The sequence below is a fragment of the Coturnix japonica genome, chromosome 9 (genome assembly GCF_054131305.1).
Source record: "Coturnix japonica strain WE chromosome 9, WE-NBRP24, whole genome shotgun sequence".
Lineage (NCBI taxonomy): Eukaryota > Metazoa > Chordata > Aves > Galliformes > Phasianidae > Coturnix > Coturnix japonica.
The window spans coordinates 25,729,931-25,749,510 of record NC_140671.1 but is presented as its reverse complement, the minus strand read 5'-3'; the positions used below and the strand labels follow the sequence as shown (position 1 = coordinate 25,749,510).

Below are 19,580 nucleotides of genomic sequence, written 5' to 3'. Positions count from 1 at the left end.
CCGGGTGCCCACGTTTGGGTTTCTCTTTCCCCTCCTTTTCCCCTCTCTGAGCCTTTTTGTTCCAAATCCCCCATTCCCTCCGCAGGGTTATTTTAGGATTTTTGGTCTATCCCCCCCCCCACCGGACCCCCCCCGACCCCAAACCCTGCAGCGGTCGCACCACTCAGCGCTTCCCTCTGACCCCAAACCACACACAGACCCCAAATTTAGCACAGCGCCGCCCGTTCTGGGAAAGCCCAGCGCCGTGGAGGGGGAGATGGGGGGAGGTTGGGGGGATGGTTTGGGGTGGGGACACCGCAGCCCCGCTGCTGTGCCAACCGCCATGCGACAGCGCTCTGAACTTTGGGGGTGTAGGAAAAACGAAGGGAAGGTTTTATTTATAGGGGATTGGGGGAGGGGGATAAATAATGGTGCTGGCAGTGGGGGGCTCGTGGTGCTTTCAGGGTGTATCTGCGCGGCGCTGTGTGCAGCTGCAGCGCGGTGCTGGGTTGCACGAGCACGGTGACATTTGCACATCGGCGCAAGGCAGCGCTTGCTCCCTCAGGGCACGGTTTGCAGGGCTGAGCTGGCACACGCATGGCTGCATTAGTACATGCAAGGCTCCATTTGCATGAGCACGCGTGGCAGCGATAGCTCACCCAGGGGAGCGATACAGAGTCCCACATGCACACCGAGGGGCTTCCCCCCATACTCCAAGACCCACTGCATGCATGCATCCCCATTTGCACACCCGCATCCCCATTTGCACACCCGCATCCCCATTTGCACACCCGCAGCACTGCTGCTCACCATTTGCACCCCCAGGGCACCCCTGCTTCCATTGCACGCACACAGTCCCACGTGCACGCCATCTGCACACCCGTGGCACCCTTCGCACACCCTGGAGCCCCTCTCTGGCTACGCCCCACCCCCACATCACCCCATCTCCCCTCCCTCTCCCCCCACCCCCTCCCAGTTGCCCATTCCCAGCCCCTAAGGGGTGGGTGCTCTCCCCTCCGCGCCCCTCTCCGTGCGGTGCTGAGCCCCAGAACCGTTCCAGAGCTGAAGGAGCCCTATGGATGGATGCCCACACGTGCAACGAGTTGGGCACCGGCATCGAGTCTCAGCCGATCCTCCCCCCCCCCCCCCAGCTACCATTTGGAGGGTTTTGGCTGCAGCTCCGAGCCAGATCCCACAGCGGGCCCAGGACTCTAATGACAGGGGAGGAAGGCTGTATTTACAGGGGCACAGCCCAGCGCGCCGTGGCGGCACCGAAACCACCAGCGCTGCTTTGCTTTGCTGCGCCGAAGTCTTTCTTTTCACTCTTTTCCCCCACAAAAAGAAAACCTCTCCTCTCCACCCCCCACCCCCTCCCCCCGTTTCCCCCTCCCCAAAACAGCTTTGCTTTAGCAGAGGAGGAGGAAGAGGAGGAGGAGGATGGGCAAGAGCGCAGCGGTGGCGGAGGGGCGGGCGGCGGAGCTGCAGTGCGCACGGTTGGGGCCGATGCAGGCGGCATAGGCCATGGCGTGGGGGATGTAGTTCTGCTCGTGCACGCCGTGCAGGAGATGCGCCATGGGACCGCGGGCGAACACCGCCACGTCCTCCCCACCGTGCGTCTCCTGCCGCAGCGGGACGGCCGCCTGCGCCTGGTAGTTGGCGTGAGCTGCAAGGGGAGGGGGATAAAAAGCGTCAGAACCCACCCGTTGTGGCACACGGCCGCTGTGGGTCTCGGCCCCATCGCACGCACCGAAATCCACAGCGGAGACGTTCTCGCGTTCGCCCCCCACAATCTTGTAGCCGGGGCCGTTGCCGTACAGGATGGAGGTGAAGGGTTTGCGGTCCACGTCGCTCTGCATCGGGGCCAGCCCTGGTGGCACAACACGCATCGGTGACATCCCCGTCCTGGGATGGAAAGGGAGATGGGGGGAGCGGGGGGGGGATGGCAGGACCTCACCGAAAATGGGGTTCCCTCGCGGTGTGTAACCGCCGAAGGTGAAGACGTGTGAGTGGTCGGCAGTGACGACGCTGAGCGTGTCGCGGGGGGAGGTGAGGCGCCCGGCCAGCCCCACGGCGCGGTCCAGCTCCACCGCCTCGTGCAGCGCCTGCTTGGCCTTCCCCTCGTGGTGCCCGTGGTCGATGCGGCCACCTGCAGCCGCCCCACAGCGCTGTGCCCCGCGGTGCCGCCCCGCTGCAGCCCCGCACCCCCGACTCCTCCATTCCCCCCATCGCTCTCTTAGCCCCCCCTCCCCCCCGCCCCTTTGCATCCCACTTTTGCAACACACCGCCTGACTTCTACCCTCTTCCCTTCCTCTTTTTGCACCCCATCGCTTCCTCATCCTCCCCCCACCCCCATAGGCCCCCTCAGCCTCCCCACCTTCCACCAGCAGGAAGAAGCCCCGCGGGTTTTTCTGCAGCATCCTTATGGCCACGGCCACCATCTCGCTGAGAGACGGGTCAGTCTCGTTGTTCCTGTCCAGCTCATACACCATATCCCCCGGCTCGAAGAGACCTGAGGACAGCAATGCTGGAGGCGGGGTGGCCCCACAGAACCCAGCACCACTTTTGTGCTGGCTCAGGCACTTCAGCCCACACCGGATCCCATTCCTGGGCTGATTAGATAGGAATGGGGATGCTCCCGGCCCTTCCTTCCTCCCTCCCCAGGTCTGACCCAGGGAATGGCAGTGGGTTGGGGCGAGGAGTAGGGGCACGGGTAGGGTTTGGGTTAGAGATAGAGATAGGGGTAGAACCTGAGTTCAGATTAGGGTTAGGGCTATAGTTCAAGTGAAGGGCAGGAGTAGGGATTGGGTTAGGGGTAGAGGTAGGGTTTGAATTGGGGCTAGCGCTAGAGCTGCAGTTATGGTTATGGTTGAGGGCAGGGGTTGGTTTAGGGCTTGGTGTTATGGTTATGCTTAGGATTATGGTTAGGGTGAGGGGTAGACACAGATAGGGTTGTGGTTAGGGATAGGATTAGGGATAGGGGTAGGAGTTGGGTTATGGTTAGGGTTATGGTTAGGTGTGGAGTTATGGTAATAGTTTGGGGTAGGGATAGGCTTAGGGGTAGGGTTACGGTGAGGGGTAGAGGTAGGTTGAGGTGGAGCAAAAAAGACTGTGCCCCCAGTGGGGTAAAGATGGCTCCCCTATAAGGGTGGAAATTGTGTCCTTCAGAAATCCCACATCTGTGGGCTCACTGTGCCCTGGGGGTGTCCACACATCCATGGGGCACCAGGGGCCACTCACCCAGGAGGAAGTCAACGCGGCTGAGGTTCAGCGACAGCAGCTCCCTCCGGTGCCACACGTACTTGGCGACCTGTTGGGGCCACGCGGGGTCAGCTCCCCATAGGGACAGCCCGCCTTCCCCAACACGGGGCTGCTGGGTGCCCCATCCCACACCTTCCCCGCAGGCTTAGCGTCGTGCCACGCCTGCACCAGGTCCTTGCCATCCAGACGGGTGCCGCGGTGCCGCTCCTCCTGCGGGTACTCCACGTCGCTGGTGTTCTTGGGGAACATGTACTTGCGCCCACCCCCCAGGATCACCTGTAGGGAAAATCCCAGGCATAGAAATGTGGCTTTTTTTCTTTTATTAATGTTATTATTTTCTCCTATAAGAGAAGTGGAGAGAGACAACCCCCAAAGATGCTCCAAGAAATGCGGTGCCCAGGAAAGCCCTGATGCAACCACCCCGAGGAATTTCTGGCTAGAAATAACTCTCTCCCTCTTAATCTCTGTTAATTACCCCAAGGACAGAAATAGCCATTTCCAGCAGCGGCACTGGGCAGGGATGCTCCTGTAGGGTCCCCATGTGACCCCGCTGGAGTGGACCCCATCCCGCAACCTCTGTTTGCTTTGGAGCACCCAATGTTTGCCTGCTGGTATTTATAACTGGGCTGAGATTTATTTCTTTTTTTCATTTCCCACTCCCTCCCCTCCCCATTCAGAAGGTGAATTATAAAGCAGCAAAACAACACCGCCAAAATTATTAAGGGAAGAAGAAGGAGAAAGGGAAAAACAAAAAAATCCCTTCCCCACTATATAATTATTTCCAGGCTGGGACAGAGTTAAAATTATATTAAAGGGGAAAAAAAAATAGAGAAGAAGAGGCTATTAACCAGCTAAATAACAGGCTGGGATGTTTTGCTTTGGGGCTATTTTGAAGTACAGAAGCGTATTTATTTACAGGGCTGAATTTCTGCACAAATCCACAGTGAGGGGCAGAACCGAGGGGACAACGCGGCTTTTTGGGCACAGGAAGCGTGAGAAAGGGGTTTGTGTCTCACTGTGAGAGCGGGGCAGCTGCTGCAGTCTCAGCCCAACATCTCCTGAAACCTCAGCCCTGCACCCATCAATGGTCCCAGCACAGCACCTACTAGATCCCTACTCTTCACCCACAATCAGCCCCAGACATCATCTCCTGGAGCTCCAGCCCTAAACCCAACCTACTGAGGATCTCAGCCCTACATCTTCTTGGGCTCCCTGCTCTGCATCCTTTGGTGGACCCAGCCCTACATATCCCAGCTCTTCCCCCATGAGCAGTCCCAGACCAACATCCCCTGGAGGTCCTGACTCCACTCATGGGTGGTCGCAGCCCAACATCTCTTGGAGCCCCAGTCCTGCAGCCATTGGTGGTTCCAACCCAACGCATACAGAGGATCTAAACGCTACATCTTCTTCTTGGGGTCCTAACTCTGTACCCACTGTTGGTCCCAACCCAAAACCTATGGGGGATCCCAGCCCAACATCTTAACTCTGAACTCTTTGGTGGTCTCAGCCCTCTATCTGCCAGGTCCCAGCTCTTCCCCCATGAGCAATCCCAGCCCAGCATCCACTGGAGGTGCTGACTCTTCACCCATGAGTAATCCCAGCCATCATTTTCTGGAGCCCCAGCCCTAAACCCATCAGAGACCATAGTCCAAATACCTCTTGAGGATCTCAGCCCTACATCTTCTTGGGGTCCCGACTGCTCCCTTCAGTGGTCCCAGCCCAACATCCACCCCCTTCTGTGCACCCTTGATGTGTGTGCACTGCACCCCCCTCACTGCAGTTTGCTGCTTTTAGTTGTTTTTCATCCCATTTTCATCCCTTTGGTGGTCCCAGCCCAGCATCAGTCCACCCACAAGTGGACCCAGTCCCTCCTGGTCCCGCTGTCCCCGCTGCCATCCCCACCTCGATGTCAGGGATGTTCTCCACCAGCTGCCGGGCGATGTCTTTGCAGCCACCCTCCAGTGCATCCAGGGGCATCTCTCCATCCGAGTACCAGTCACGGTTGGCTGAGTGCGCGTAGGCAGCGCTGGGCGTCGCGTGGGTCACCCGCGTGGTGGTGACAATGCCCACTGCTTTGCCTGCACCGGGAATTCACAGGATGACAGTGGGGACGTTCCAACAACTTGGCATCCCCAGAACCTGGCTTCTCACCTTCATCCTTAGCCCAGCGGAGGATGGAGGTCACCTCCTGGCCCTTGGTGGTGTTGCAGCGGTCACGGGTGACACCTGCGCTGACGCCCACAGTCCCCTCGTTGGCTTTGACACCGCAGAGGTAGGCAGTGGCTGTGCCTGCGCTGTCAGGCACCTGTGCATTGGTGTTGTAGGTCTGGGGGAATAAAGAGACCTCTACCGTTATCCTGACCATCGTCATCCTCATCACTGTCACCGTCCTCAAACTAGGACTCCCCTCCTGCACTGTCTGGCACTCGACACCTTCTGAGGATGCAACTCTGGACCCTCTGGTGTTCCCAGCCCTTGGATACACCAGGTCCCAGCTCTTCCCCCATGAGCAGTCCCAGCCTGGCACTCCCTGGAGATACTGACTTCACCCGTGGGTGGTCGCAACCCAGCATCTCCTGCAGCCCCGGCCCTGCAGCCACTGGTTGTCCCAACTCAACACATACTGAGGACCTGAGGATGTGCTACTGACTCGCTGATGTAATGAAATAAGAGAACATGTAATTTATTCCTGCAGGATATTTAACAAAATTACGCTCTAAACTCAGCCCTGCATCTTCTTCTTGGGCTCTCAGCTCTGCACCCTTCAGTGGTCCCAGTGCAGTAACTACTAGATCCCAGCTCCTCACCCATTGGTGGCCCCAGACATCATCTCCTGGAGCCACAGCCCCAAAGCCATCAGTGGTCCCAACCCAACATCTATGGAGGATCTCAGCCCTGTATCTTCTTGGGGTTTCAGCTCTTCACACTTTGGTGGCCCCAGCCCAACATCCCTCTTTTGGGTACCTTAGATGAGCACCTGCTGCACCCCCTCATCATGTTTTGCTGCTTTTAGTCCCTTTCAGCCCATTTTTAGGCAACCAGAGAAAAGCCCAACCTCTGCAACCCCACAAGCATCCCCTGCAGGGACCGGCTGAAGGAAGGGGCGGGGGCTTGCAACTGCACAACAAAAGGAGCCTTTTCTCCAGCAAAACAGCCCTGGGAGGAGAGGAGGGGTCCCAGCCCCCCACCCCTATTCCCATGGGTGAGCCCTGGCACAGCACTGGGTACAGGACACCAGCCAGTGCTGCTGGCCGCCCATGACCTAATTTCAGCTCCGCTCGATGCTGCCCGCCTGCCAGCGACCTTGCAGCGCCCGCCCCCGGGCTCACCTTGGCCAGGGCGACATATGGGAACTTGTCCATCTCCAGCAGGCTCTCCTCTCCCTTGCGGTGCTGCAACTGGCCCTTGAGGATGCGCGCAGCCGTCACGGTGGAGACACCCATACCTGCAGGTGGGCAATGGTCACCACCACACCAGGATGGGATGGCATGGGCTATGGGGTGCAGCACCCCATGCACTGCAGCATCCTGCACACTGCAGCACCCAGTGCAGTGCAAAGCCCAGTCGCTGCACCCTGGGCAGGGTCCCCCCTCACCGTCGCCCAGGAAGAGGATGAGGTTCTTGGCCACGTTCTGGTTGAGGTGCTGCAGCCTCAGTGCGTCCTGCAGCGTCTCCTGTGCCTGCCGCCTCCAGTACTCGGGGTCCTTCTCCCTCTCTGCGGGGTGCAGGGTGCTCGGTGAGCTATGTGGCCCCAAAGAGCACCCAGCTGGGGTGCAGTCCTGACAAGACACCTACCAGGGACCAGTGATGCCGAACAGAGTTGGGCCAGGAGGGTGAGGAGGAAAGCCTTCATTGTGCCCCTTCAGTGCTCCTCTTGGGGAATGGACAGGAGTAAGCTGTGGGGGAAGCACCCACTGTGCCTCAGTTTCCCCACCCAGACCTTTGTCCCAAGGCTCGGCCAAGCGAGAACAGAAGGGGATGTCCCCTCCCTGTGCAGTCACACTGTGACCCCACTGGGCTGTGGGGCAGCACAGCACTCCACCAACCGCACTGGGGAACAGTGTCACGGCCCCACTGCCCACATCCCATTGCACACCGGGGTCCCCATTGCATGGCTGTGTCCCCACATTGTGTCCCTCTCCCCATCGCACTGTGTCCCTGTCCCATTGCATGCACGTGTTCGTAGCACTTTGGGATCCCCACTGCATGTCCTGTTCCCCATTTCACATCTGGGTCCCCCTTTGCATGTGTGTCCCCATGTGCTTGTGCATGCCTGCGTCCCCACCACGACTATGTTCCCACTATGTGTCTGTATCCCCTTTTTATTATCTGTGTCCCTACTCACGGCATGCTGATGTCCCTCCATTGTGTCTGTGTTCCCATCTCACACCCACGTCCCTGTCCCATGGCCGTGTTTCCACTGCACACCTCCAGCCCCACTGCACATCTCCGTCCCCATTGCACGCGATGACCCCACTGCACGTCCACGTCCCTGCTGCCCCCTGTGATCCTACCGAAGTCCCCCTGCACACCCACTTCCCCACCGCCTGCCCGTGACCCCGTCCCACATCTGCACGCATGTTCCCATCAACGGTTCCGCGTCCCCGCCAAATCCCCGTGTCCCCACCGCATATCGATGTCCCCCGGCACAGCCGTGTCTCCACGCCCCCCCCCGCCGCTCGGGGTCCCTGTGCGGGGGTCCCTTACCCACACGGGGACGGTCCCGCACAAAGTTGGGCGCAGTCGCGGGTCCCTCCGGGCGCGGAGCGGAGGAGGCGGGGGGGGGCAGCGGCCTTAAATCCCCCCGGCCCGGCTCCGGCCCTCGCCTCCTCCTCCTCCCCTTCCTCCACCCGCTGCCGGCACGGGGGGGGAGTGAAGAGAGGGGGGGGGAGACAGCAAACTGGGCTTACTGGTGCCCTCTGCCGGGTCTTACTGGGAGGACTGGGAGCACTGGGGGGGCTCGGCGGGACCGGCTGGGTCGGGGCTGTGGAGTCTCCGGGGTCTGCTTTGTAGTTGTGCTCGGCCCCGCTCCCCTACAGCCCTGTAGAGCAGTCCCCGGGTGAACCCTCGTGGACCACGCGGGGCTGGTGACGGTGCGGTAGGGGCGGTGGGGTCGGAGAGACGGGGTCGGGGCGGAGGGTTCGGGATGATGGGGTCGGGGATCCAGCGATAGGGTCGGAACCTCAGGGTCGGGCGGTGAGATCGGAACAATGGGGTGACCGGGACGGGGACACCGCGTGGAGCCGTGGGGCGCTCGGTGCACCCCAGGAGGGGGCGACCTCGGCCCAAAAATGCGCTTGGCCGGCGGCGGGGAGCCCCAGCCCCGCGGGGGATGCAGCCCCGGGGACCGCACACGTGCGTGCACGGCACATCGCGCCCCGCCATCCTCGCACGTGCTCGTCTGCGTGCACCGCGGCGTGTTTTTGCACCCTGGCACGCTCGCTTCCCCCTCGTGCAACGGCGGGACCTCCGTGCACCCACGCGTGCCCCCTCCCTTGCACGGCTGCACGGCCACGTGCTCGCAGCGCTGCACGCTCAGCGTTGCACACTCGCAGCGCCGCACATCCGAACTCGAACCTCGTCCTCCCCCTCTCCCTCCCCCCGCTGTGGGGCGGTGCGGGGCGGTAGGGGCGGTGCGGGGCAGCGCGGGGCCGGGCCATCTCCGCGGCCGCCCCAGGTGCACCCCCGCCCCGCGCCGCCCGGGGCCGCCCCGCACCGCCGCACGCAGCCATGGTGAGCGCGTACACCCCCCACCCCCGGCTCCGCACTTCCCTTCATCAGCGCTAATTACCCCCCCCTCCCTCCCTCCCTTCCCTCCGACCTTCCGGGCATCGCGATGAGCAGGGAGCACCCGTGGGTGCGGGGGGGTCCCCGGCCGTGCGGGTACCGGAGGGTGGAGGCGGGGGGGGGGTTGGAGGGGGAACGGGGCGGGCGGCGCCGCGATGGCGGCGAAATGGCGGCGGTCTCGCCCCGAGGGCGCGGTGAGGGGCTGCCCCCCGCTGCCCACCCATCCTCGGGTTCGGATTCACGCGCGGGGTGGGGGCGGCGGTGCGACGGGGGGAGGAGGGGGGAGGGTGAAGGGTCGCGCGGCCGAACCCCGCGTGGGCTCCGCGCTGTGCGGGGCGCAGCGGCGGTTGTGCGGGACGGTCCTGCGGGAGCGGTGCGGCGCTGCCCCCGAGCCGTGCGGGGCTCCGCGCCCCGAGGGGGTCCCGGGGATGAGCGCTGCCTTCCGCCGCTCAGCGCCGCGCTCCCTCCGCCCCGCAGATGTCCACCTACAAGCGGGCCACGCTGGACGACGAAGACCCCCTGGACTCTATCAGCGAAGGCGATGGGTACCCCAACGGGTTCCAGGTAAGGGCTGGTTTGGGGGGGAAAGGGCAAGATTGGGGTCCTGGCAGCGGGAGGCCGCGTTCCCCTGGCTGGTTGAGACCCCCCCCCGCCCCCCCGCCGCAGGACGAAGTCCGGTGCTGCTGCTCTGCACTCTCTGCTCTTTGCTCCCGTCCCCGCTGGCACCAGTGGGGCTGTGCCTCCGGGCTGTGGGGCATCGTGTGGAACATCCATCCCCTGGGGGATCCATGCTGTAGGGCATCCATCCCATGGGATATCCATCCATCACGGGGTAACCATCCATTGGAACATCATCCACCATGCAGGGTACCCATCCTGTGGGACATCCATCCCGTGGGACATCCATCTCATGGGGTCAGGTCCACCTCAGCCATCCCCGCAGAGCTGCAGACCCCTCCTGGCCCAGCAGGGTGGGCAGTTACCGCGGGACAGAACTTCGTCCCCACATAAAGAGGATTTTAGGCTAATTCCTTCCTGAGCAGCGGGAAGGCAGCTTAATGAGGGCAGCCAGCAGCAGGAAAAGGGCTCTGGCAGGGAGAGGTTTGGCGCTGGAGCCGTGCTCCTGGCACAGTCCCTTCCACCTCAGCTCACAGCAGCATTTCCACCCCAACATCAGCGCTTCTGTCCCCATGCCGTCACATCGCCCACCCTTCCTGGGGCTGTTGTTGGGCACAACGGGACGATCCTGCTCCCGCACTCCAGTTCCCACCCTGCCGTGTGCTGCGACCATGGGTTGACGGTGGCTGTGGGGTGGCACGAGGTGGCAGGTGATCCTGCAGCCGCGGACGCGCTCTCCCCATTCCCTTTCCTGCCATTGTGCCGCCCTTCCTGGCGGCTTTCTGGAAGGCAGCTGTGGCTTTTCCCAGCCTGGGTTGCGCCCGCTCCCTGTCTGGGGGCTGCTCGGGGTTTGTTAAGGGGGAGGATGGCGGATGTGCCTGTGGGGTTTTCCCTACGTGATGGGGAAACGGCGCTGCTCTTCCCGCAGGTGAATTTCTCCCGGAGCAGCGCAGGGTGCTGGGCACAGCGCAGCCGCACCGAGAAGCAGCTGGTGGCCGTGGTGGCTGTGCTGGCTGCTGTGCTGGGAGCGTGTCTGCTGGGGCTCATCCTGCAGTACCGAGCCCGTGAGTCCTGCAATGTGACCTGACCCCTTGGGGGGGTGCTGGGGGGCAGGAGGGGATTGTGGGGGGGTGAGGTGGGGTGCTGGGGGTAGGTTGGGGTGCGCACCTCGGGGTGAGATTCCTACGTACTTGCAGCTTATGGGGTGCTCGGGCACAATATGGGGCACCCCAGGGCAAGGTTCTCTGATGGGATGGGATCTTTCACCCCAGAGGGGAAGGGTGGAGCGCAGGATGGGATAATTGGGTACAAGACAAAGTGCTCAGCTCCAGCACCCCAGGGCGAGGTGCTTTGGCAGAGGGCTCACCTGCATCCCTAGTGCCAGGAGGGGATGTTTGGCGCTGGACAAGATGCTTGGGTGTAGGGAAAGACTTCTGGCTGCACCCCTTGCTGTGGGGTGGGCCTGGAACCAGGCAGGCTGCTTGGGTACGGGATGGGATACTCCCTCTGTCTGTCACCCAGGGTGGGATGTTCAGGTGCAGGATGGGGTCCCTGCCCATGTGCCTTGCTATGGGGTGGGATGCTCGTGCATGGGGATGCTTGTCCACATCATGGATAGAATGGATAGGATGCGGGGTGAGCAGTGGGTGCCCTCTGGTGCAACTGGGGGCTCCTTGTGCTGAGCTCGTGATCCCCCCCAGGGCCACCCGCCGTGTGCCTGTCGGAAGCCTGCATCTCCGTCACCAGCTCCATCCTCAGCTCCCTGGACCGCACAGTGAACCCCTGTGAGGACTTCTTCAGCTACGCCTGCGGGGGCTGGGTCAAGGCCAACCCCCTCCCCGATGGCCACTCGCGCTGGGGCACCTTCAACAACCTCTGGGAGCACAACCAGGCTGTCATGAAGCACCTGCTGGGTGAGCGCGGGGCTCTCTTAGGCAGCTCTTTGCAGTGGGGCTGCTCCCAGTGTGGCTGTTTTGGGGCCGGGCCCTGGGTACTTCCTCTGCATGCAAACACTGCAGCACAGCGGCTTATCCAGGGGATGGTTTGTTCAAGATCTGAGCAAACAAGTGCCCCTTATCAGCACTTTCCTCTGCGCTGGGCACTGGGGTGCTTATCTGGGGGCAGAGCTGCCTTTCTGGGGATGGCTGTGTCCCTGCTCTTCCCGCAGCAATCTGAAGGCAGTGGGCTGGGCCCCGGCCAGTGGCTGTGCTCGGCATTTCCTTGCATTCCTTGGAGCCAAGGGACCCAGCACACAAACCCATGCAGCTGGGGAGCCAGAGGTGCAGGCTGTGTTGTGAGGAGAGGAAAAACCTCGAGGAAGCAGGGCTTTAGGGAAAGAAAATAAAAGATAGTTTTGGAGGCGGAGAAGAAAAATGGGTTTATTGTTCTTTCCTGTAGAAATAAATAACGCAGCCCGGGGAGCAAGCTGGGACTGCCAGCACAGGGGCAAGGGCAGCGCGGGGGGCTGGGATGCTGGGAACGGCAGAGCGCTGGAAAAATACTTGTTGTTTTTCTTTCTTTATCTCTGTCTTACAAAGAACTGGAGCTGCTGGAGAGGGGGCAGGGGCAGGGCTGGGGCTGTGGGATGTCCCAGGGGCACATGGAGTGATCCGTAGCATTCTTTTGGAGCTGTTGTCTAAGCTGAGGCTGAGCACTCGGCAGAGGACCAGGGGCTCTGCAGCCCCCCACCAGTGCTGTGTGCCCCCACAAGCCGCCCTGGGTGTATTTTGCAGAGAACACCACGGCCAATGTGTCGAGCGAGGCAGAGCGCAAGGCACAGCGCTACTACCAGGCCTGCATGAATGAGAGCAAGATCGAGGAGCTGCGCGCTGCCCCGCTGATGGAGCTCATCGCCAAGGTGCGTTCTGCCGTGCGGGCACCAAGAGCTGCCAGCTCCTTGTCACACATCCCCATGGTGCTGTGCCTGACTGAGTGTCTCTCCTCAGCTGGGAGGATGGAACATCACTGGGCCCTGGGCCGGGGGGGACAACTTCAACGTGACTCTGCGGGAGGTGACGGCGCATTACCGCGTCTCACCGTTCTTCTCCGTCTACGTCAGCGCCGACTCCAAGAACTCCAACAGCAATGTCATCCAGGTGGACCAGTCAGGGCTGGGGCTGCCGTCACGGGACTACTACCTGAACAAGACAGAGAATGAGAAGGTCAGGGTGGTGGGGGGGGTTGGAAGAATAGGAATGATTGGGAGAGTTTAGGTTGGTTGGAAGGGCGAGGAGAGCTGGAAGAGTTGGGAGAGCTGGAAGGGTTGGGAGGTGTGGAAGGGTTGGGAGGGCTGGGAGAGTTGGGAGGATTGGAAGGGCTGGAAGGGGTGGGAGGGTTGGGGTTGTTGGGTGCCCTGATCACACTGAGCTATGGGTGACACTTCATCCCCTCACAGGTGCTCGCTGGATACCTGAACTACATGGTGCAGCTGGGCATGTTTCTGGGTGGCACTGATGAGGAGTCAACACGGCAGCAAATGCAGCAGATATTGGAATTTGAGACAGCGCTGGCCAACATCACCATCCCGCAGGAGAAGCACCGGGATGAGGAGGTCATCTACCACAAGATAACAGCTGGAGAGCTGAAGGTAGGAGCGCAGTGGGGCTGCTGTGTTGCTGCAGCCCAGCCTGGAGCAGGGCTGGTGGAGAGGTGATGCAGCTCCCCTAGGGAAGGCCTGACTGGGAAGTACTTGTGCAATAGCTTGGCCTGTTCTCCCACCTCAACCCACTCCTCCCAGACTCCAGAGTGCTGCTGGGACTGGCAGCCATCCCAATGAGGCGCAAACGCCCTCCTGGCTGTGCTGCCCTGCAGACGTCAGCCCAACTACCTCCCCTGGTCCCCAAAGGGCCATCATGTGACTCCCCCCCACCCCACTGTCAGCATTTTCACACCCGCCCAGCTTTCTTTTCCTTTGTGGGAGGAAATTGTTTAGTTCCCTGCAACCTTTGGAGGATGCTGCTGCTATGGGAAATGGTTTCTTCAAAATCAGCTAAATCCATCAAGCAGAGCTGATGTAACAGCCACCAGCTCGGGAAGAGGCTACCATTGCTGATAGCTCTTAAGTCCGTAGCAGCAGCATGGCTTTTGCAGGATCTGGCACCAGCTGTGGACTGGATGCCCTTCCTCTCTACGGTCTTCTATCCTGTGGAACTCAATGAGTCAGAGCCCGTGGTGGTCTATGCCAAGGAGTACCTGGAGCAGGTCTCTGACCTCATCCTGGCCACAGATAAATGGTGAGAGCCCCCCACCTGCATGGAGAGGTGCCTGGTGTACATCCTGCTCCCTGCTCACTGCCTCTTGCCACAGCCTCCTCAACAACTACATGATCTGGAACCTGGTGCGTAAAACCAGCCCCTTCCTCGACCAGCGCTTCCAGGATGCGGAAGAGAAGTTCATGGAAGTGATGTATGGGACGAAGAAGGTGAGTACCGATGCCTCCAAGTAACTGCATTCCTACAAAACAGCATTTTTTAGCAAAGTCCCCATCACATTGCACCCAGGCATGGACATGGGGTGGGTTTTGGGGTCATAGCTCTGGTTGGTGATAGTGATCTCATAGTGTGAACACTGGGGAGCTGTAGCCATGCTGTGCTCCCACTCATGGCCTCCTGTTGCCCTTGCAGACCTGCCTGCCACGCTGGAAGTTCTGCATCAGTGACACGGACAACAACCTGGGCTTTGCCCTGGGGGCCACGTTTGTCAAGGCGACCTTTGCAGAGGACAGCAAGCAGGTGGTGCGTCCCCACTACCCCACAGGCAGCGTGAGGCCCTGATGCTGAGAGAGCTGCCCATTGTGTTATCCCAGTCTTCTTCCCCTCTGTGCAAAGGGTTCTGTGTCAGTCCTTGGACTTATTCGAATGGGAAGCCAGCTCTCCAGGCCAAAACATGCTGCTTTCTTTTGTCTAGGCAGAGGAAATGATCGCAGAGATTAAAACAGCCTTCGAGGAAAGCCTGGAGAACCTGCAGTGGATGGACGAGGAGACGAGGAAGTCGGCCAAAGAGAAGGTAAGGTGCCGGCAGCAGCAGCAGGGAGACCAGCCCATTCTCCCACCTGGCACCAAATGCACCTCCATCCTTGTCACCCCAGGCGGATGCCATCTACAACATGATAGGCTACCCAAAGTTCATCCTGGACCCTAAGGAGCTGGACAAAGTCTTTAACGATGTGAGTTGCTCTGATAGATGATGTCCCTTGGGTCTCCCCTTCCAGGATGTGCAGGGTGTGTGAGCCCATGGCCACAGCCCCAGGGCTGCCTTGACCCCACATCCAAAGGGTCTCGCTGTGCCCTTGGACCCTCTCTGGAGACTTCCCAGATTGCTGCAGCTGGTTCTGGGATAGCCGGGCCTCTTGGGATCCCTGCCCAGACACTGAGGAGCTGGTTTCCGTAATGGTGATTCATGGTCCTCCTGGAGTTCTGCAGATGTTTGAGGGGAAGAGAAATGAGATTCAGCTGGCTCCAGAGGCTCAGATGTGACCATGCGGGGAGGAGTGGGGCTGGGCCCTCGCTGCGTGCTGCTCACACCTTGCTCTTTTGCAGTACGATGCCGTGTCTGACCTCTACTTTGAGAATGTCATGCAATTTTACAACTTCTCAGCCCGGGTCACAGCTGACCAGCTCCGGAAACCGCCAAACCGGGACCAGTAAGTCCTTGTCATGGTTTTGTCCTCTTCGCTGCTTGGCATGGCCATACTCTGCTTCTCTGTTGTGGTTGGCGGAAGGATCACAGAATCTCCTCACTCGCCGCAGCGCTGGAATTTGGTCTTCCCCAGAATGGTCCTGCTGGACCATGCTGGTTCTGGGAAATTAAAGCTGGGCTGATATCTCTGCGCTGTGATAAATGCGTGCAGCGATGCTTTGTGCTGCCACATCCTTGTCCCTGCAGGTGGAGCATGACGCCTCCAACAGTCAATGCGTACTACTCTCCCACCAAGAACGAGATCGTCTTCCCTGCCGGCATCCTCCAGGCCCCCTTTTACACCCGCGCCTCTCCCAAGTGAGTTCCTGGGGAAAGGAAGGGAGGGCAGCAACCCCAAATTTCCTTCTTTGCCACAAGTCAGTGCCGAACTGCGTGGCTGGGGGAGCAGTGGCTGCTCTCTGAATCTTGGTGTCGCCGTCCCACAGGTCGCTGAACTTTGGTGGTATTGGTGTGGTGGTGGGCCATGAGCTGACACATGCCTTTGATGACCAAGGTATGGCCATGGGTTGGATGGGCAGAACGCTGGTGGGGCAGCCAGCGGGGTGACAAAGAACCCAATGTGTTTTTGGCAGGCCGGGAATATGACAAGGATGGCAACCTGCGTCCCTGGTGGAAGAACTCCTCAGTGGAGGCCTTCAAGCGGCAGACGGCGTGCATGGTGGAGCAGTACAGCAACTACACCATCAACGGGGAGGCTGTCAATGGCAAGCACACCCTCGGGGAGAACATCGCTGACAACGGGGGGCTCAAGGCTGCCTACCGGGTAGGGCTGTGGGGCTGGGGACAGGTGGCACGCTGCAGTTGGGTCTGTGCTGTCCCCTGAGCCCATCACGCTCCTCAACCTCCAGGCATATCAAAACTGGCTGAAAAAGCATGGGGAGGAGGAGGCTCTCCCGACCCTTGGCCTCACCAACCACCAGCTCTTCTTTGTTGGCTTCGCGCAGGTAGGCAGCAAGGATGGTTGTGTGGGTTTTTGGGGGTTCCACCCATCCATGGCTTTCCTTCCATTCATGGAAGCGTGTGCCCAGATGGTTTTGGGAGAGCATGACAGCAAGGCTGAGGTCTCTAGAGATGCCCCAGAGAACGAGATCAGGGAGGTGCTGGTTGAAGAGCAAGCCAGGCTTGGCAAGAGTGGGGTCCTGCAGCTGCGGACATCAGCATTCTTGTTTCTTGTTCTTTCTCACAGGTGTGGTGCTCGGTTCGCACACCGGAGAGCTCACACGAAGGGCTCATCACCGACCCACACAGCCCCTCACGCTTCCGTGTCATCGGCACCGTCTCCAACTCCTGGGAGTTTGCAGAGCATTTCAGATGCCCCTTGGGCTCCCCGATGAACCCCCCCAAGAAGTGCGAGGTCTGGTGATGGGTGGGTGCTGGGATCCGGCTGTGCCGTCCTCTGCCAGTGGCCGAATTTTCCCCATCCCTTTGAGAGGCTCAGACCACTTAGTGCAGTGAGCTGCCCAGCTCTCAGCGGAGCGGCATCCCCGCTATCATCCGATCGATCCACTGTGAAAACTTCTCTTCCCCTCACTCATTTGTGAAATGACTTCAGTGTGGGGAGGTTTCTGTCCCACGTGCTGGGGCACTGCCCCGTATTTACACACGCAGAGCTAAGCCTGGTCCTAACAGGAGCCCTAACCCTGAGCCCGGCACTGTCCTCCTCTGAGGCCATAAAGGGAAGCCACGGCGCCGGCAGGTTGGGCTGTGTCTGAATACATCCAGCACACCCTCCTCTCTCCAAAGATGCGCACACAAGGATGGTAAATATTTTAAGATATATTTTGGGGTGGGGGGTGGGCGGTGGGGGAAATATATATATATATATATTTTTCATGCGTTTTGGAACACACTGGAAAAGTTCAGGGAAAAGACATTTTAAAGCCTTTTTTTTTTTTTTTTTTTTTTTTTCTTAATGCAAAGGATTAGTATATTTATTATTGTGTTGTTTTTTTTTATACTCAGTGCAGCTGTAGACAGAACACCCTGTGGTGACAGTTCCCAGCTGGGGAGTCCAGATGGGCTGCGGCCAGTTGGCCCCACAGCCTATGGATCTCCAGGAGGGACCGTCCTCGGAGGATGCTGATGGGGACAGTGGGGACAGGGCCCGGGGATGGGGTCGGTAGAACCCTGTTAGGAGCTGGATGGCAGGAGGGCTCCGCTGGGATGCTACAGCTCCTGGGGTTAGCTTTAATTTCTGAGTGCAAAGGGAAAAGTCAATGTGCCAAAGCTGTAAGTGAGGTGGGGGTGGTGGCGGTGAAGCACCTGGGCATGGCTTCTACCTGTCCCAGGTCTGCAGAGCACTAAAACTGCAGCCTGCAGTGCCTGTCCCTGCAGGAGAGGGGAGCCCAGGAAGCAGCAGGAGCGGCCCTGCATCCCTCCCATCCCCGTAACAGGATGTTGCTTGCAGCGCCCCAGCTCAGTATTGCTCCAGACAAATGCAAGCAGTGCTTGCTGCCGCTTTGCTTGCTGCTGCTCCCCTGTGCACAGTCCGTGCTCCATCCCAGCGGGGCCGGTGCAAAGCTGGCAGGGTGGGCACAGCATCCTCCGGGGCTTTTTAATACTCTGCGGTTTAGAAAAGAAACCACTGACAGCAGCTCAGGTGCCACACGTTGCCTCGCAGCACCTCTAGACAGAGAGCAAAGACGTAGAGGGATTTTTAATATTTATATGAAAAAGGGACATGGGGGGATTTTTGGTTTTTGTTTTTGTATCTATTTTTTCACCCTACACATGGAGCTTATCATAACTGAAATAAATACTTTTTACTGGGTCTGCAGGTGCCTGTGACTTTTTAATATGTATTTATTTTTACTTGCCGGTAGCTGGAGTATCTCGCATCCCACCTGTGTTTTCCTCCCTGTTCTCACTGTTTTCTGTGTTTCCTTTCCTGCTCTGGACAGGAGCGTGAAGGCAGACGTGCTGTTGGCTCACAGGCCCTTCTTGTTTTCCTGCAGAGCTGGAGGCCAGCTGAGCTCTGCTGGAAATGGTGGCACAAACCCGCAGAGGGCGGTGGAGCCGAGGCAATGCCATGCACTGCAACCAGCAGGATGGAGCAGAAATGCTTCGGGCCTGGATCATAGATGCAGCCCCAGCTGCTGCCTGCTTAAAACGTGGCAAAACGCAGCGAGCTCCACAGTATCTCCACGCTTATCCAGAATGAGCTTTATTCGGTGCACAGCTCACTCGTGTCTGTTTGCATGGAGCAGACAGCCCAGCACAGGAGGGCGAGCAGCAGCTTGCACCAGGCTCCCCAGCCCCACTGCGGCTGTTTGCCCATCTTGGGGCTGGCACAGCCCAGGGGTGACTCAGCCCGCTGTGGGCCTGCCTGGTTCTGGGTGGTGTGGGTTTTGTTCTGCATCAGCTGTGCCCTGTGGGGCTGAGCCCAGGCAGGAGGGGGAACTAATACCCTAATTTCCAGTGGTTTCCCAAGGCTTACACTGTCTTTTGAATCACAGAACTCAACTCCCTGCTATGTGCAGGGTCACCAACCACCAGCCCAGGCTGCCCAGAGCCACATCCAGCCTGGCCTTAATGCCTGCAGGGATGGGGCATCCACAGCCTCCTTGTGCAGCCTGCTCCTTTTCCCAAGGCCATGGTAGCTCTGCAGTCCCTGTTGAACTCCTCTGGCTCGCTGCTGCTGGCAAGGAAGCACCAAAGTGTCGGTGGGGCTGCAAACCCGTTGGCGGTGCCCAGGTGCTCATCCAGCAGCAAAACACGCAGGACTAGGGGGAGGGCACGGATCCAGGCTGCCCTTGCTGGGGCTGGCCGAGCCTGCGGGCTGCATTGGGCGACGAGCGGCGGGTCCCCGCACCGCCGGGCGGTACCGAAGCGTCTCCGGAGCCGCTCGGCCGCCCAGCCGAACACGCCCGAAGCCGCCGCCCGAGCGGCTCCGAAAATCCCCGAGCGCAGCCCGAGTGGGCGGGAACATCTGCTCCGAGCCGTCCGAAACTTCCCGAACTCCCCCGCGCCCGCGGCCTCCGGAGCGAGCCGAAGTTTCCCGAGAGCGAGGGGTCACGGGAGGCGCCGGGGGGGGGCGGGGAGGGGAGCGAGGCGCGTGCGCCCGCGAAGGTCTCCGGAAGAAGCCGAGGTTTCCCGAGCGCTCGTCGCCGGCGAACGGCTCCGGAAACAGCCGAAGGTTGCCGAGCGCCGGCGGGCCGAGCGGCTCCGGAGCGGCCCGAAGGCGCCCGAGCGTCCGTCCTGCCGGACTGCTGGAGGCGGCCGCAGCGCCATGTTTGATGCTC

General features: G+C 60.2%; 2 protein-coding genes across 11 annotated transcripts; one reads left to right on the top strand and one right to left on the bottom strand.

Moving 5' to 3' along the window:
• Nucleotides 1-349: 349 nt before the first annotated feature.
• ALPL (alkaline phosphatase, biomineralization associated) lies at nt 350-9,700 on the bottom strand. 4 transcript variants are annotated; one of them, XM_032448703.2, is made up of 12 exons: nt 9,514-9,700; nt 7,033-7,133; nt 6,833-6,952; nt 6,567-6,682; nt 5,389-5,563; nt 5,140-5,315; nt 3,370-3,513; nt 3,217-3,286; nt 2,354-2,488; nt 1,934-2,125; nt 1,727-1,846; nt 350-1,642 (listed from the first exon to the last, which is right to left on the bottom strand). In XM_032448703.2, the coding sequence occupies exons 2-12, from the start codon at nt 7,088-7,090 to the stop codon at nt 1,386-1,388; spliced, it is 1,563 nt and encodes a 520-aa protein (XP_032304594.2). In that variant the 5' UTR covers nt 7,091-7,133; nt 9,514-9,700; the 3' UTR covers nt 350-1,385. The 4 variants fall into 4 exon arrangements, with proteins under 4 accessions (XP_032304594.2, XP_015737739.2, XP_015737738.2 ...); XM_015882253.3 differs by lacking the exon at nt 9,514-9,700 and adding an exon at nt 9,059-9,136; XM_015882252.3 differs by lacking the exon at nt 9,514-9,700 and adding an exon at nt 7,945-8,100.
• ECE1 (endothelin converting enzyme 1) lies at nt 8,172-18,109 on the top strand. Of its 7 annotated transcripts, none has more exons than XM_085508842.1 (18): nt 8,172-8,330; nt 9,502-9,588; nt 10,571-10,706; nt 11,343-11,555; nt 12,375-12,499; nt 12,588-12,803; nt 13,037-13,228; nt 13,732-13,874; nt 13,948-14,062; nt 14,265-14,375; nt 14,548-14,646; nt 14,729-14,806; nt 15,180-15,283; nt 15,526-15,636; nt 15,765-15,832; nt 15,912-16,102; nt 16,188-16,283; nt 16,526-18,109. In XM_085508842.1, exons 2-18 carry the CDS (start codon nt 9,502-9,504, stop codon nt 16,700-16,702), a joined length of 2,262 nt encoding a protein of 753 aa, XP_085364968.1. In that variant the 5' UTR covers nt 8,172-8,330; the 3' UTR covers nt 16,703-18,109. The 7 variants fall into 7 exon arrangements, with proteins under 7 accessions (XP_085364968.1, XP_015737735.2, XP_015737737.2 ...); XM_015882249.2 differs by lacking the exon at nt 8,172-8,330 and adding an exon at nt 8,839-8,970; XM_015882251.2 differs by lacking the exon at nt 8,172-8,330 and adding an exon at nt 8,925-9,090.
• Nucleotides 18,110-19,580: the final 1,471 nt, after the last annotated feature.